The sequence below is a fragment of the Microtus pennsylvanicus genome, chromosome 18, assembly GCF_037038515.1.
Source record: "Microtus pennsylvanicus isolate mMicPen1 chromosome 18, mMicPen1.hap1, whole genome shotgun sequence".
In the NCBI taxonomy this organism is placed as follows: Eukaryota; Metazoa; Chordata; class Mammalia; order Rodentia; family Cricetidae; genus Microtus; species Microtus pennsylvanicus.
Window position 1 is genome coordinate 2,684,963 of NC_134596.1, and position 17,967 is coordinate 2,702,929.

Sequence of the window (17,967 nt, forward strand, 5' to 3'; positions counted from 1 at the left end):
AATACACTGCATGCTTATGTGAAATTCTCAAATATATATACACACACACACACATGCACACACATATATATGACAACGTCTCACTATGTAGCCATGGCTGTCCTAGAACTCACTATGTAGACCAGGCTCACCTAGAACTCACACAGGTCCGCCTGCCTCTGCCTTCATAGTGGTGGGATTAAAGGTGTGCACCACCACACCTGGCCTCAAAATTTTAAATATTTTTAAGAGAGAAGGGGGATAAAGAAAGAAAAGTGAAGAAAAAAGAAGGAAAGAAAATCTGTTAAATTAGTGAATTTAAATGACAGGAGGACTGGATGCTTCCGTCTTTCTCAGACTCTTAGGGACTTGCAGCAGCATCCAGCAGATGCTCAAAAAGTGTGTTAAGTGACTGAATTCCAGAGTTCTGGATACATCTTGAGAGCATTCTGGGACCTCCCCTGTGATGTCACAAAGCCCCCACCATGCCTCTGGCCTTGGCCCTGGCGCTTCTGTGCAGCCTGAGCAGTCCAGGGGGCTGGGGCTGCCTGCAATGTGACCAGTTGGTGCTAGGTGCCCTCAGCCAGCTGCGCACGGCCATCATTCCCAAGCGCTTCCACCTGGAAGAGCTGCAGGCACGCGCGCAGGCTCTGCTGCTGGGCATGGAGGGGTCTTTCTTCAGGGACTACGCCACGAAGGCATTCGTGGGGAAAGTGGGTGTGTGCTTGGGTGCGTGGGGGAGAGGCCGGGGCAGGGGTGAACCTCCTGATGTGACGCTGCCTCCCTTCTGGTCTGCAGGTGTGGATAACCTGGAGAACGTGGTGACCTCCTTCACGAACCAGACCCAGTACATAAAGGCCAACTCTCTGACAGGTAGGAGACCCTTTAGCCACCTCCTGGGCTCCCTTTCCGCACTCCTACAGTCTCCCCTGGGTAGCTAACAAAAGCCTGTGACCTTTACTGTGAGGCAGATGTTTGAGATTCCTGTTTCGGAGAGGGAGAAAAGCTGAGGCTCAGAGAGGCCAGGTGACCAGAGTCACGCCGAGTGGAAGATGTATGCGGGACACTCCTATCTCCACGATGCCCATCACAAGGCGTGATCGGCCACACACTTCTGTTTTCTTGTGCTTCTCAGACACTACCGTTTTTATAAATGGAGAGTTTGTCGAGAGTTTCCTGTCGAAAGACTACAATTTCCAGCTTCTTTTGCAGACTACGGAAATCATTTCTGCCGCATAAAAGTCCCATTTTCCTTGTAGGCATTCGGGCCGTCTGCGGTCTCGCAGTCAATAAACATAGCTCCACCTAAGGTCAGACCAAGCCCCTCTATCCTTCAGCCTTTCTTCTCTCTATAGCTGCTTTCCAAGTAATCTAACATCTGCAGTAACCTTCCCACCAGTCTACCCCGAGCCTGTCATCCTAGCGACTCAGGAAGCTCAGGCAGGAGGACCGTGACTTAGAATTCCGCCCCAGTTAGAGTGAGTTCAAGGCTAGCCGTGCAGCTCTCTCCATGCGCCAGGAGTCGCCGGGACCAGCCGGTTTTCCAAGCACACACAGTCCGCACACATATTTCCATCCCCAAACAATTAGGAGCCTGGCAGAGTTCAGATTCTTTGTGACATTAAACCCGTTATTTTTGCAAAGAACCAAAATGAAAATCTCTAAAATCTGGGGCGTTTTTTTTTTCTTTCTTTTTTTAAAATTTAACGTGTGTGGATGTTTTTGCCTGCATGTATTTTGTGCCATGTGTGCAGTACCTGTGGGGGTCAGAAGAGGGCACCAGATCCCCCTGAGACTGCAGTTAGAGATGGTTTGTGAATCACCATGTGGGTACTGGGAACGGAGCGTAGGTCCTTTGTAAGAGCAGCCAGTGCTCTTAATCCCTGAGCCGTCTCTGCAGCCCAGTTTAGTCATTCTGCAAGTGGTTCAAGTGGAGCTCGGCACTGATGAGCCCCTGTTCCCTCCTCAGATGGTCCTCTGCTGGAAGAGCTGGTGAGCCTCAGGGAACATGCCATCAAGAAACTAAAGAAAGCATTAAGAGCCTATGAAGTAAAAGGTGTCTCCCCAGCCTCCCTAACACAGTCCCTACACTCCCAAAGTCCTCCCCTGTGACTCCCAGCATCCCCGTCACGCCAGTATTCCTTCCCCCTCTTCTCCAGATCTGCCCCTTCCCTCTCTTCCTCCCTTCTGAAGCCACCCCCATGTCTCCATGCCGCTCACACCACTTCTTTTCTCTTTCAGCCTGCGACCACAAAGTTTGTCGTGAGTCCTGCTTTTCCTGTTCCCCTCCCACACCTATTCCCCATTCCTCTCAAATCAAACCCTGACGCCACATGTCATGTGTGCAAGCATGTGCACATGCACGCATGCCTTTGGAAGCCAGAGGTATCCTGACACCTTGAGTGTCGTGCCCCAGTACCATCTACCGTGTTATTTTAGTTATTTTTTTAATTTGCATGTGTGTTTTCATGAAGGGATGTTCAGCCCATGCACTGCCCATGGAGCCCAAATGGGGGTGTCAGGTCCCCTGGAACTGGAGCTGCAGATGCCTGGGAGCCACCCTGTAGGTGCTAGGACCTGAGCTTGGGTCTTGTGCAAGATTAGGAAATGTTTTAACTTCTGAGCCCTCTTCGGCCCCCACGTTGGTTTGTGAGACAGGTCTCTTAGAGTCACAAAACTCGCTGAGTAGGTTGGTTATCCAGTGCTTTCAGGAGAGTTGAAATTAGAAGCAGTACCCACCATGTTTGACTTTTCTGTTCTAAGCATCTTATCCACTGGGCTTTTTCTGTCTCCCCTCCCCCATTATTTCTTCTTCTTCTCCTCCTTCTCCTCCTCTTCCTCTTCCTATTCCTCCCTCCTCCAGTTCTCACTCTATAACCCATGCTGACCTAGAACTCATGACAGTCCTCCTGCCTCCGCCTCAGCAGTGCTGGTATTTCAAGAGTCACCACGTTAACCTCAAGACTTGCTTTTTTGTTTGTTTTTACATGTTATTAGGATGTGTGTATGCATAGCACACATGTGGAGGTCAGAAGAAAGCTTCCCTAGGGGTCTCTAGGATTGAACTCAGGTCACCAGTCTGGGCGGCCAGCACCTTTTCCAGCTGTCCCATCTCACTGGCACCTGCAGCTGTGGTGCCATAGGGCGTGTGGCATTGACAAATTCCACATCTCAATGGCTCAACATGATAAATGCTCTCCCAGGTACATCCGGCAGGGAGTCCTGTAGCTCTTCAAACTTTCGCTGCCCCCATGCTGATGGCCTACACTGGCCTCAGGAACAAGGGAAGCACACAGGAAGTTTTGTGCCTAGCATGACCCACCACCGTTCATTTTACTTTGATTCAGAATAGCACATGTGGGTGCAACTCCCCACAAAGGATCCTGGGAAATGTCTTCCTGCTTGCACAGGAAGAGGAGGAGCCAGGTGAACCGGCACCATGCCCACCTTTGCCAGATGAGGCTCCAAGACTGGAAAGTAGAAGGTGCAAAAATCAGTAACTGTTGAGGCTGACAAAATGGCTCAGGAGGTAAAGATGCTTGCTACCACGCTCAAGTCCAGTCCTCAGACCCCACGCAATGGAAGAACAGATTCACAAGAGTTGTTTTCTGAGCTCCACGCATGCACACAACATAAGATGGGAAATGACAGCAATAACAAGAACGCTTGGTTCAGTGCCTACAAATGGGAAGAAACGGGCTGCTGGCCCAGATCCGCTAGGCTGAGGCAAGAGAATTTTAAGTTCAAGTCAATGTGAGTAACTTAGCAAAATGCTGTCTCAGGATTTAAAAAAAATAGAGGACTTTGTGGTGTAGACCAATGGTAGAGTCCTGCCTAGAATCCCCCAGTGAGGGGCTGGGGGCGTGGCTCAGTGGTGGAGCCCCTACCTAGAATCCCCCAGTGAGGGGCTGGGGTGTGGCTCAGTGGTGGAGCCTCTGCCTAGAATCCCCCAGTGAAGGGCTGGGGTGTGGCTCAGTGGTGGAGCCCTGCCTAGAATCCCCCAGTGAGGGGCTGGAGTGTGGCTCAGTGGTGGAGCCTCTGCCTAGAATCCCCCAGTGAGGGGCTGGGGTGGGGCTCAGTGGTGGAGCCCTGCCTAGAATCCCCCAGTGAAGGGCTGGGGTGTGGCTCAGTGGTGGAGCCTCTACCTAGAATCCCCCAGTGAAGGGCTGGGGTGTGGCTCAGTGGTGGAGCCCTGCCTAGAATCCCCCAGTGAAGGGCTGGGGGTGTGGCTCAGTGGTGGAGCCCCTGCCTAGAATCCCCCAGTGAGGGGCTGGGGTGTGGCTCAATGGTGGAGCCCTGCCTAGAATCCCCCAGTGAGGGGCTGGGTGTGGCTCAGTGGTGGAGCCCTGCCTAGAATCCCCCAGTGAGGGGATAGGGTGTGGCTCAGTGGTAGAGCCCTGCCTAGAATCCCCCAGTGAAGGGCTGGGGTGTGGCTCAATGGTAGAGCATCTGCCTAGAATCCCCCAGTGAGGGACTGAAGTGTGGCTCAGTGGTAGAGCCCCTGCCTAATACTCAACACCTTGAATTCAGTGCTTAGCACCACCCCCAATATCTATGACCAGAACCAGAACATTGAGCCACATGGCCTATGGAAATTCCATTTAACTCTTTGATGATAGAAAAATCATTTCTGGAGCTGGGAGTGGTGGCACACACCTCTAATCCTTACTCAAGAAGTACAGGCAGCGAATCTCTGAGTTCAAGACCTCCCTGGTCTACAGAGTGAGTTCCAGGACAACCAGGGCCACACAGAGAAAAACTGCCTCAAAAAAATCAAAAAAAAAAGGAAGAAAAAAATCATTTGTCACATAAACCATCTGCTGTGCTGGGCAGTGACTTCCAACCTTCAGTGGCTCGGGGACCCCATCTCCTTTCTGCCTTGTTCCCTCCCTGCTCTTGGGGTCTGCTTTTCTCCACGTCTCCTTTTCCCCTGCTCAGACTTGCTCAAGGAGGAGGTCATGGACTGTTTCTACTGCAAGAAAATCGCCCCCAGATGCATCAAGGAGAAGTACTGCTATGGTAAGCTGCGGGTCTGGAAAAGGCAGGGGTGCTGTGTGAGAGGCAGTTGGGGCCTCAAGTCCTTGGCCTTGTGGAGGTGGATTTCAAGGCTCCCCATCAGCACTTGGAAGGTTGAGGCAGGAGGATCTGGAGTTTAAGGCCAGCCTGAGCTACAGTAGCTCCAGTCTGCAAACCCAGCCTGGGGTAGGGTTGAAGAGATGAGTAAATTCCTGAAACTCACTGACCTGCCTGGGTGAATTTGCAAGTACTAGGTTCACTGAGAGACCCTACATCAAAATCAGAGCGGAGAGGAATTGAAGAAGGGACTTGACATTGATCTCTGGCACACCACAAATCACTAAACAAATCATTTGCATCGTTAATCAAATCATTTGCATCATTAAACAAATGTTGCACAGCATAAACAAATGTAACACATCTTTAACTACCATTCTATAACAGATATTCTCAGACATGGAAAGCATAGAAAGACTGACTGGATCCATTATAAGGTCTCACTATAGCCCAGACTGCCCTCGGCTTAGAGTAGACCTCCTGTCTCAGTGTCCCAAGTGTTTAGATGACAGTTGTGAGCCACCTCACCCAGTTCTTTTCTTGGGTTTGGATCCAACTTCTTGCCTCCTTCCCATATCCAACAAGAAGTGGATTTCGGCTGGGACAGGCTGGGCCATAGCGTTTGCCATGGCGAATGGTACTTCAGAGCACTGGGTGGTAAACCAGGTGAACAGGTTGGGTGGAGGAGGTTACAGAGGGTGTCAGGTTGGCACTGAGTTCTACTTCCAACTGCCCAGTGGATGGGCAGCCCCGCATGGCTCTCAAGTTCCAGTCTGACAGCAAGCTGAGGAACATGGTGTTGGTGGGCAACTTGGTGGCCATAGGACTGGCTATCCTAACCTTCGTGGTCATCCTGATCGCGTAAGTCACCCCTAACCCTCTAAGTCCCTCAAACATGGACACCACCCAAGTGTGGTGGTCCTCTACTCTGACCTCAGCACTTGGGAGGCTTGAAGCGGGAGGATGGCTATAAGTTCAAAGCCAATCTGAGCAACACAACAAGATGCTATCTCAGAGTGTGGGGAGAGGTGGGGATGTGGCTCAGTTGGTAATTGCCTGGTATGATCAAAGGCATGGGTTTGATCCCCAGTACTAGATAAATCAGGTATAATGTCACAATCTTGTCATCATCACACTTGGGAGGTGGAGGAAGGAGGATTAGAAGCTCATCCTTGGCCAAACAGTTGAGTTTGAGGCCAGCCTGGGCTACATGAGATCCTGTCTCAAAAAAGGAAAAGAGAAATGGGGTAGGGGAGTAGGGAAGAAAGAAAGAAAAACTGGATGCATAAAGGGGTCTTTCTTTGGTCCACCTCCCATCACTATATCCTTCCTTCAGTTCCCCTCCTGAAGGCGGAGACTGCTCATTCGTTTCCTGGCTGCCCAGACTCGAATAATAACACAGAAACTATATTAACATATGGTTATTAATATTATTATAGTAATGTTACTATTCTAATTATTATATTATTATAATGTTAATTATATTAACATATAGACATTAATAGCACTGCTTGGCTTATTAACTAATTAAGCTTCTTATTAACTAATTCTTACATATTAAATTAACCCATTTCTTTTTTTGTTTTTCAAGACAGGGTTTCTCTGTAGCTTTTAGAGCCTATCCTGGAACTAGCTCTTGTAGACCAGGCTGGCCTCAAACTCACAGAGATCCGCCTGCCTCTGCCTCCCGAGTGCTGGGATTAAAGGTGTGTGCCACCACTGCCCGGCCAAATTAATCCATTTCTTTTAAGCTGTGTATCACCACGTGGCTGTGGCATACCTGCAAGTTTCTGTCCAGTGTCTGTCTCTTTCAGCAGCCACATGGTGTCTCCCTGACTCCGCCTTCTTTTTCCTCTGTCTCGGCTTGGAATTCCCACCTTGCTCTATTCTGCGCTGTCATAGGCCCAAGCAGCTTCTTTATTTATTAACCAATAAAAGCAACACACATACAAAAGGACTTCCCACACCACCCGCCCACTCTTTTTCTTCTCTTTCCTCCTCTCTCACCCTCTTTTTTAAAATTTTTTTTCTTACTGGTTTGTCAAGACAGGGTTTTTCTGTGTAGCCCTAGCTAGCCTGAGACTGACTTTGTAGACCTTGAACCAGGTCCACCTGCCTCTGCCTCCTGAGTGCCAGGATTAAAGGCATGCATCACTACTATCAGCGAGATATTATTTTTAATTATGCATATATTTGTATGTATGTATGGGGAGCCCATGGAGACCAGCAGGTGTCATAGGATTCCTGTTAGCTAGAGTTGAGGTAGTCATGAGCTACCGTGTAGGCATTGAGAACCAAACTTGGGTTCTCTGTAAGAGCAGTAAGTACTCTGAACCCCTGAACCTTCAGCTCTTCTGTCCCTCTCGTTCCCGTATTTTCTCTCTCTTCCCACATTTCTCCCTGTGCCCCTCATTTTCTATATTCCTCACCCCTAAGTCACAAGCGACTGAAGTTCTCCAGTTTTATTTCCTCTCTTTATGAGTCCCTTCTTCCATTAAAAGGAGGATGGAGCTGGGCAGTGGTGGTGCACACCTTTAGTCCCAGCATGCGGGAGGCAGAGGCAGGAGGATCTCTGAGTTTGCCAGCCTGGTCTACAGAGTTCCAGACCAGCCAGAGATACATAGTGAGACTTTGTCAGAAATTTTTTTTTTTTAAAAAGGGAATGTATTACTCAAAGCCAGTTTGTCCCGGCTGGATTGTGACCAAATATTCTTCATCAGCCCTGTCACCAAAGAACCCATTTGTTAAACTTTTTAAGACAATATCTCACTATGTAAATGAGGCTGCCCTGGAGTTTGCTCGGTAGACCAGACTGGCCTCCAACTCACAGAGATCCGCCTGCCTCTCTCCAGTGCTGGGAATAAAGCCGTGTGTCACCATGCCCCCCCAGCTGGTAATATTTTGAGACAGGGTCTTAAGTACCCCAGGCTAACTTGGAACTCATCTTCTGCCTCAGACTTCTTACTTAGACTTAGACAAGTATCAGTCTGGCATAAACGAAATTTAACAGCTCATGCTACATAGCCAGGGAACACAGGAGGGCACCTCTATCTATGAGATTGCCTAGAGCTACAGAAATTTATTCTTTGCAGTGCTGGGGAGTGTGACTCAGAGGTAGGCTCCTGCCTAGAATCCCCCAGTGAGGGGCTGGGGAGTGTGACTCAGTGGTAGAGCCCCTGCCTAGAATCCCCCAGTGAGGGGCTGGGTGTGGCTCAGTGGTGGAAGCCCCTGCCTAGAATCCCCCAGTGAAGGGCTGGGGTGTGGCTCAGTGGTAGAGCCCCTGCCTAGAATCCCCCAGTGAGGGGCTGGGGTGTGACTCAGTGGTAGAGCCCCTGCCTAGAATCCCCCAGTGAGGGACTGGGGTGTGGCTCAGTGGTAGAGCCCTGCCTAGAATCCCCCAGTGAGGGGCTGGGTGTGGCTCAGTGGTGGAGCCCTGCCTAGAATCCCCCAGTGAGGGGCTGGGTGTAGCTCAGTGGTGGAGCCCTGCCTAGAATCCCCCAGTGAGGGGCTGGGTATGGCTCAGTGGTGGAGCCCTGCCTAGAATCCCCCAGTGAGGGGCTGGGTGTGGCTCAGTGGTGGAGCCCTGCCTAGGATCCCCCAGTGAGGGGCTGGGTGTGGCTCAGTGGTAGAGCCCCTGCCTAGAATCCCCCAGTGAGGGGCTGGGTGTGGCTCAGTGGTGGAGCCCTGCCTAGAATCCCCCAGTGAGGGGCTGGGTGTGGCTCAGTGGTGGAGCCCTGCCTAGAATCCCCCAGTGAGGGGCTGGGGTGTGACTCAGTGGTAGAGCCCCTGCCTAGAATCCCCCAGTGAGGGGCTGGGTGTGGCTCAGTGGTGGAGCCCTGCCTAGAATCCCCCCAGTGAGGGGCTGGGTGTGGTTGGCTCAGTGGTAGAATATTTGAGCAGCATGTCTGAGGCCTATGTTCAGTTCCTTCGACTTGAAGTCATTATCTGGGGATGTCCAGATAGCTCAGTGGATAAAGCCAATTGCCTGATAACCCAGGTTGGCTCCCACATGTCCTCTGACTTCCACATGCATGCCATAGCAGCCACATCAAACACACAGAAAACTAAATGAGTAAATAAATGTAAAACATGTAACTGTTTGAATGTGCAGGCCAGACGCCCTATGTCATGAGTTGGCAGTTGTGGATTGCTTAGTCCACGCCTGTCTCTCGGCTGCCTTTAGCGGCCGCCAACCCTTGACATTCCTGAGCTTGTGTCTTCCAGCCAAGCTTTGCTTCTGACGGCCAGCAGATTCCAAATGACTGGGTTAACCACTTCCCTCGAAGGGAAGCAAACAGAAGTCCCTGGTGGGTAGGAGGGAAGATGGCCATGCTGGGAAAATGAAATTAAAGTATCACAGCTGCAGTTTGGTGACTAGAGATTTGCATTCAAACAGCAGAGGACCTGGAGTAGTGGTGGGCACCACAAAGGTGAACAGTCCTGTTAATCTCAGGCCTGCTTCTACACGGTGATGTGAAGATGACCACGTGCTTGCGAGAACAAGCCTTTCCCGCGAGATCAGCGCGGCTCAGTGTGGGTCCCGCGAGATCACCGCGGTTCAGTGTGCTCATCGGGGACGAATATTTTTTCCCCCAAATTTTGGAGACAGGGTTTCTCTGTGTAACTGCCCTGGCTGTCTTGGAACTCATTTTGTAGACCAGGCTGGCCTCAAACTCAGAGAGATGCACCTGAGTCTGCCTCCCGAGTGCCGGGATTAAAGGTGTGCACCACCACTACCTGGCTTTGGGCTGATATTTTGACTTTGATTTTGATGTGTACAGAGATGTGCACCAGGAGCCTGCCTAGTGCCCTCAGAGGCCAGAAGAGGTCAGTGGATCTCCCGGGACTGGGGTTACAAATGGTTGTGAGCCATCATATAGGTGGAGGGAACCAAACCCGTGTCCCCTGGAAGAGAAGTGAACGCTGAGCCGCCTCCCTGCCGCGTTCCTGTTATCCAGGGAGACCGAAGGCTCAGAACCTGACTGGAGAGACCTCTGGGGTGGGCTGGGATGGGACACTAAACAGCTGGCAGTAGATTTGTGTCTTCAATTTGTGAACTGCCAGGTGGGTGCTGGGAATTGAACTCAGGTCCTCTGGAAGAGCAATCAGTGCTCTTGACCGCTGAACCATCTTCCCAGCCCTTGTGTCTCCAGTGTGTAAGTGGAGAGACAGGGTCTGAGCAGGTTCTAGGGAGATAATCCCTGAGATTAGCGCTATGTGCAACGGAGATGAAGGAAAACCAAAGGACGCCAAGCTTTCATCTTACTCTGTTTTGTTCTTTTTGGATCTTGGGGGCAGGGTCTCATGTAGCCCAGGCTAGCCTTAAAATCACAGTGTAGCTGAGAATGACCTGCCCCAACCGTCTAGGTTACTACCATGCCTCGCTGAGTTGGCGTTGGAGGTGGACTCCAGGCTTTCAGGGCTCAAGCCCTTTACCCAACCGAGTCCCATCTCCAGCCTCACGCCATCTGGGCCCAGCCAGTGACATCTAAGCTTCCATCCATCAGGTGGGCTTTTTATTTTCTCCCTGAGACACAGTGAGGCGTTACCTTTCTCATACAATGATAACAGTGTTTGGATTCAGCCCAGCTTAAACTCGGGATGATGTCAGCTTGTCTTAATTACGCCTGTAAAGACTGTTTCCCAAATAAGGCCCCTTGGGCGAAAGCTGGGTATTGAGAAGTGGGAGACAGCTGGGTGGGATGTTGTTGAACCATGGTACTCTGATCTGTCCTCCTCTGTCCATCCTGTCCATCCTTACTCCTGGTTCCCTTGACTCCACCTTCTCCCAGTCCTGACCGGAAACCAGCAATGATTCTGGCTGAGCCCCTGGTGTGTGTTCCATCCTGCCATCTAGCTATCTATATCTATATCTACCTACCTGTCGTTCTGTGTGTCTGTCTGTCTGTCTGTCTGTTGTGTACACACATGCATGCCAGGACAGGCATGTGGAAATCAGAGGACAACTCTAGAATCTGTTCTCATTGTCAGTCATCTGGGTCCTGGGGATCAAATTCAGATTGGCAGACTTATTGGCAGCTTGCTTTACCTTCTGGGCCAACTCGCATCCTCAGGTTTTAGGTTTTTTGAGATATGGTCTCACTGTGCCCAAGGCTAGCCTAGTTCTCAGGACAGTCCCCTTGTCTCAGCCTCCCAAGTGCCATGATCACAGGCGTATCCACCTGGCCCATTTTAACCTCCTCCTTTTCCTTCTGTCTGTGCAGGGCTTGTACTTACAGAAAAAACCGAAAACTCCTGCTGAAGTAGGCCAGGGACTTTGCTGTTTGTAAAAGGAAAATACATTTAATAAAATCAATGACAATCCTTAGTGTCTGCCCATTCCATGTGGACACTTGGACCTTTGGTTCAATAGGTGCTCCGAAAGGTACTGGGCATTGGACACCCTGTCTAGTGTGCTTAGGCAGGCGGTCCACCCTGAGGTGCATCCCCAGCTCGGTTTTTGGTGGGGGGAGGGGGAGTGTCTTTTTTTTTTTAAGACAGGGTGTGATGGTTAGTGTCATCAACTTGACAGAATCTAAAATCACATGGAAGATGGGCCTCTGGGCATGCATACGACAGGTGTTATTTTGAGTCCATAAGTTGAGGTGTGAAGGATTGCCCACTGTGCCTGGCGCCATCCCCTTAATGGAATTCTGAACTGTATACGTGGAGAAAAGAACTAAGCAGTAGAAAGAATAAAATAATTTTAAAGAAATAAAAATGAAAAAAGGAAGACGGACATACAAAAGGAAAAAAAAGATGGGAGGGAAGCAGACATGGAAGGAGAGAAGAAAAAGCAGGCAAAAGGAATTGAGGGAGGTAGAGAGTTCACATAGTTAGTGTCCTCTTGGCGCAGAAAATTGCATTATCCAGAGTCTCTGCTCTTGCGCCAGTGTCTGTGACCTTGGAGTCCGTTATCCCAAGCCGTTTTTGTAAAGGCCTGAAAAAGTGTGTATCAACACCACTTTTCCATTTGTCAAAGCTTTCAGTCCAGCTTGGGGTCATTATAGTCCTGTATACTCAGGTAGGAGAGCTTAGACCGGACCTTGGGCTTTGACTCAATGAATTCTGGGAATCGTAGTTCCTGTCTGCAACCCGCACAGGTGCGCTTCATCCTGGGACTAAGGCTGGCGGTGGGAGCTTCAAGCTGTGGGTTCCTTGATTTCCTTGGCAGCTGGTGGGGCAGGGAGGCGGGAACCAAAGTCAGGCCTTCTCTGCTCCACTGGCTGTCACCTGCTGCAGCCTTGAGCTACTCCAGGAGCTTGGCAACATCTCAGGCTCCGGGTTAGTAAGAACTTTCTTTCATGAGACAGAGTTTTATGTAGTCTAGGCTAACCTCGAACTCAATATGTAGCAGAAGATGGCCTTGAATTCCTGATCTGGTACTGGGGGTTAAACCCAGAATTTTATGCGTGCCAGGCAAGCACTCTACCCAATGTAGCTACAATGTGATTTTGGGGGGTTTTGGGGGGGGGTTTGGCTTGGTTTCGTTGGTTTTTGTTTTGTTTCGTTTTGCTTTTTTTTTTCTTGGTTTGAAAAAATTCTTTTTACTGAATTTTTAAAGAAATTTATTTATATATTTTAGGTACATTGGGGTTTTGCCTGCTTGTATGTCTGTACGCCAGGTCCACTGGAACTAGAGTTACAGACAGTTGTGAACTGCCATGTGGGTGCTGGAAATTGAACCCTGGTCCTTTGGAAGAATGGCCAATCACTGAGCCATCTCTCCAGCCTCCCACCACCATTTTTGTTTTTTGGTTTTCTGCTTGTCTGTTTTGTTTTTGTTTGTTTGTTTGTTTTTGTGGTTTTTCGAGACAGGGTTTCTCTGTGGTTTTGGAGCCTGTCCTGAAACTAGCTCTTGTAGACCAGGCTGGTCTCGAACTCTGCCTCCGGAGTGCTGGGATTAAAGGCATGCGCCACCACCGCCCGGCCTGGTTTTTGGTTTTTCAAGACAGGGTTTTTTTTAGGGAAAATCTTGAGAAGAGCCTCTCTGCCAATGCAAAATAACTCCAATTAAGCCAGATTAGACCAAATCAAAAACGCCCTCATTTAATAAATGCAATCTCGGGTGGCCAGGAGCATGGGGGGGGGAGGGAGACAGAAAAGGAGAGCACATGCAAAACCTGAAATCACGCGTTCCTTTTTCCACCGCAATCCTAAATAGCCTATGGGAGTGGTCCTGACCCTCCCTGGGGGGAGGGGTCAGCGGGTGGGCTTTCCCAGAGCTGGAGTCTGGCCTAAGGCAACTCCCACGGAGAGGGGGCCTGAGACTGAGATTTCCGCTCCATCTGTGCTTCATTGGCTCCTCAAGGATGACTGCCAGGGGCTGGGGTTACGTCCTCAACTTAATATTACATTTCAGACTCTGTGGATATAGGAATGTGACAAGGAGCTGAGGTCTATTTATGACCAACATCTTAGGATCTCTTTGGATAAAGGGGCATTGGCTCAAGTCTGGCTATTTCCTGCAGGCATAGGGCGATGTGGGAGAGGGGAGAACTGAAAGTTGGTGTGCTCACACTCAGCGAGAAGAGTGGATGGAGCAGCATCCAGTTTGCTGTCATCCTGGAGTCCTTGGGCAGCTGCTTTTTGAGGGAGATGAGAAGGCAGGTGGCTAGGAGAAAAAAATGTTATTATTGACCCTATGAAATGGGATACAATAGCAGATAAAACCAGATTTTAGTTGGCAGGTGTCCTTGATCCAGAAGAGTTGGTACCAATGTAGAAGTCCCAGGAGCTGGTGCAGGTGTTGGGGTCGTCTGGAGAGTGCTTTGTGAGTTGGTCTTGGCCCAGGCAGCAGGGAGTGATCTGTAAAATATGCTTGAAAATGGGTGGGGTTAGTGTAGCAGAACTGAGACAAACCTCGAGCCAAAAAACAGGGCAGTGAAAATTGAATGGCAGGTGTCCCTGGCCACACAATTTTCACCTCAGAGAAAGCCTGTCTTCCGCCGCATGGGTCAGGCTTCTGGCATGGACCGCAACTGCAGCGAAAGCTCAAAAAGCGCATGGGTCACCCTGGGAACCCTACGGGCCATGCAATTTAAAAGGGGAACTCACAGAGTGAAGCCGATCTTGCCTGGCAGAGAGAGCGCGCTAAACAGCCAGGAATTTCTGTAGCTGGGGGGTTTCTGTTGCTCTGCCTCCATGACAGGCATCAGCTGCAGCAGCAGTGAGGTAAATCGCTATTTGCCTGAGAAAGTGGGCTTCCTCCTAGAGCAATGTGTTAGCAGGCTACCGATAGACCAGTGAGCCAGAGACGGGTAAGACAGGAGCCTGTTGCAGACAACCTAAGCCTTGGGTGCTGAGGGAAGCATTCTTTATGACAGGTAAAATGTGAATATGTGCTTCTGCAACCCAAGACAGACCTGGTCTAATTATAGAGAAAAGAGGGAGCTGTTGGGAGCTGCAGACCCCTGGCCCCTTGACTTTCTTTGCCTGCAGCTGCTCTGAGCATGAGACCTTGATGGTGGACTGGTGGGCCTGCAGCTGAAAGATCCCGAGAGCTGGGCATGACTAAGGATCCCTATAGAAGCTGCCACTGAGCACAATAAAGTTTGGCATTTGGCATTCTTGTATCAAGGATGACCCGTGTCCCCGTGTCTCTCTGTCTCTGTCTGTGTGTTTTTAAGTCTCCACTTAGTTCCCAGCTCACGTAACCGGTCCTGCAGTGACACAGGTTTTTATAAGTTCACACCGTTAGGAAGTCAGTTTCCATTTATCAAAACTTCTCATCCAAGCTCCACAAAGAGACAATGCCAGTGAGAAATTCCAAAGTCACAGCAAGTTTCAGTTTGCTGAGCCCTCTTGTAACCAGGTTTTGAATAGTCTTTGAACCCCTCAGAAACTCTCAGATAAAATTTACATACTTCAGAAAGTAGATAGCAGACAGAAAAGGTCACAGTCACAAAAGGCAGATCAAAGCCAGGTGTAACACTAGGGGATCCAACCAGCTGCAGAACACTACACATCTCCCAGGACAGATCTGCCTGCCTCTGTCTCCCAAGTGCTAAGATTAAAGGTGTGACGTGATTTGTTTCTAATTGTCATATATTAACAGTCACTTTGTGCCTGTTTGCTGGCAGATGGAAATTATTGGCTTCTAGAAACAAAACCAACATTGTGCTGTGCCAGTTGTGCTGAAAATGGAGCAATTCAAGACCAGGCACCGATGGGCTGTTCTCTGCTGTGGGATAATCCTGAACACTGCGAATATGTGTTGGTTCACAATAAAGCTGTTTGGCCTATAGCAAAGCCGGATAGAGTTAGGCAGGACAGCCAAACTGAGGACTCAGACGAAGAAGGGCAAAGTCGGAGCACACACCAGTGAACCACCCAAGGAACAAGATGCTAGAGGACTGATAAAACCACAAGCCACATGGCAATACATAGGTTAATAGAAATAGGTTAATTTAAATGTAAGAGCTAGTTAGTAATAAGCCTGAACCATTGGCCAAACATTTAGTAATTAGTATAACCTTTTGTGTATTTATTTGGGACCAGGTGGTTAGGACAAAGACCTCTGACTCTGTCTGTAGTTCTCCTTGGCCTGTTTACTCATTATACATGGGATACAAAAAACAAAATCAAACCCACCATTCTCATGACTCTGGGATTTGAATGAGTTACTATGGAATTCCTTAGAACACAGAGAAAAAGACCATAGGAGGGAAGCACAGTAGGAAAGAGTGAAGCAGTAAACTCTAGAGATTAGCATGTGAGCAGCAGCTGCAGCACTCAGGAGGCAGAGGCAGGAGGATCTCAGTGAGTTCAAGGCCAGCCTGATCTACAGAGCAAATTCCAGGACAGCCAAAGCTACACAGAGAAACCCTGTCTTTAAAAACAAAAATAAGGACTGGATAGATTGCTCAGTGGTTAAGAGCACTGATTGTTCTTCCAGAGGTCCTGAGTTCAATTCCCAGCAACAACATGGTGGCTCACAACCATCTATAATGAGATGTGGTGCCAACTTCTGGCCTGCAGGGACACATACGGGCAGAACGTTGTATACATAATAAATTAATCTCTTTAAAAAAGGAAAACTAAAATAACAAAAACTTGTCTTCTTTCAGCCCAGGGGGGCCTGCTTCATTAAGCACACCCTTACCTGAAGTCCGGGGAGGTGTGCACCGTGTTTATGATCCATAAAGGTCACTGGGAACCTTGCTTTTCAGCTTTTTGATTTTTCTTCCCTTCTTGGCCTCTTGGAGCCTAGCCATATATGATATATGACAGTCTGCCATGTGCCAGGAATTTTCTTTTGGGTCACCAACCAGCTCCCAAATCATGACACAGAGACTTTTTAGTTTTTAATGCCAGCATAGCTTAGGCTTCTTTCTGGATTTGTTTCTGCATACCTCCTTTAACTTAAATCAACCTCTTTACCTTTTGCCTTGGGCTTTTTACTTTCCTTCTGTAAACTTTACTTTCATTGTTTGACTGGCTGGCTGGCATCTGCCTGGCTTCTTGTCCTGGGACTCTCTCTACTGGCCTTGAACTTACAGAGATCTGCACGATTAAAGGTGAGTACTCACACTGCCCACCTTCTTTTTGTTCTGAGTCTAGATTTCTCCTCCTATTTATTTATTCTTTCTGCCCACCAGCCATGCCTATCCTTTCTCTGCCTAGCTATTGGCTGTTCGGCTCTTTATTAGACCAATCAGGTGCCTTAGGCAGGCAAGGTGAAACAAATGCAACTCATCTTTACATAGTTAAAGAGATGCAGCACAAACGTGTAGTTTACCAAAGAGTTACATAGTTACATAGTAGTTACATAGTTAGTTACATAGTTACATAGTTAGTTACATATTTACATAGTTAGTTACATAGTTACAGTTACATATAGTTCCATAGTTGTTCCATAGTTACATAGTTACACATCGTTACATAGTTAAAGAGATACAGCACAAACATGTAGTTTACCCAAGAGTTCTACAATAGTCTGGAGTATAACAAAGTTTTATTTATTTGGGAATAAACTCACAGTAAGGGTAGCGATCCATAATCTTCAGCATGCACTGGGAACTGGAACCAAATCCAGCAGAAAAGGGGCCACATACTCTTTTCATCTGCACTTATAGTACATGAGACCATGCCCAAAGTGGGCCGGTCTCTTAAAGGCTGTTGCCGAAGGAGTTCCCACAACATAAACAAAAGCATAAACAAACACCTTTACACAGTTAAGTAATACTCTGTAGCGTAAACAGATGTAACACATCTTTGTCTAGTTATAATAACGTTCCACAGCACCTCCAGGAGTCTCTGCATCTCATCTTTGATAAACTATTCATTACTCATTATCTCTACAGTAAAGAGATGTGAGAACCCAACTCAAGACGGGCCTCACACAGAAGAGCCTGCTACCATCAGGAAGTGGGATATTAACCGTCCACACATTGTCTTAGCTACTCCTTTGCCTGGCCCCCACCAACTTCAGACTTTGAACACTGGCTTTGCTAGAAAGTGCAAACTCTTCTCTTAGTGTCTGCATTTACTTATTTCAGGTAGGGGTGCCCATGGTGTGTGGGGAGGCTCAGAGGACAACTCAGGACATCAGTTCTTTCTTTTCACTTTGGGGACCAGGGATGGAACTCCAGTTATCAAACTTGACCGCAAGCACCTCTACCCACTAAGCCACTTCACCAGCCCTCTGGTTTTGTTTTCACATTTTAAAAAAAGATTTAAAAATTGTGTACGTGTATGTGTGTGATGTAGGAAGGTCATTTGTCAATCTGTTGTTTCATTGGTTAATCAATAAAGAAAACTGCTTGGCCTGATAGGACAGAAAATTAGGTAGGCAGAGTAAACAGAACAAAATGCTGGGAAGAAGGAAAGTGAGACAGACGCCGTGCCTCTCCTCTCCAGGGCAGACGCAATGAAGCTCCAGCCCAAAATGGATGTACGCTAGAATCTTCCTGG

General features: G+C 48.7%; 1 protein-coding gene across 2 annotated transcripts; it reads left to right on the plus strand.

Moving 5' to 3' along the window:
- The first annotated feature begins 464 nt into the window (after positions 1-464).
- Positions 465-11,319, plus strand: Izumo2 (IZUMO family member 2). Of its 2 annotated transcripts, XM_075952866.1 has the most exons (7): positions 465-696; positions 778-852; positions 1,949-2,035; positions 2,221-2,241; positions 4,918-4,998; positions 5,790-5,913; positions 11,277-11,319. In XM_075952866.1, the coding sequence occupies exons 1-7, from the start codon at positions 465-467 to the stop codon at positions 11,317-11,319; spliced, it is 663 nt and encodes a 220-aa protein (XP_075808981.1). The 2 variants fall into 2 exon arrangements, with proteins under 2 accessions (XP_075808981.1, XP_075808982.1); XM_075952867.1 differs by lacking the exon at positions 4,918-4,998.
- The last annotated feature ends 6,648 nt before the right edge of the window (positions 11,320-17,967 follow it).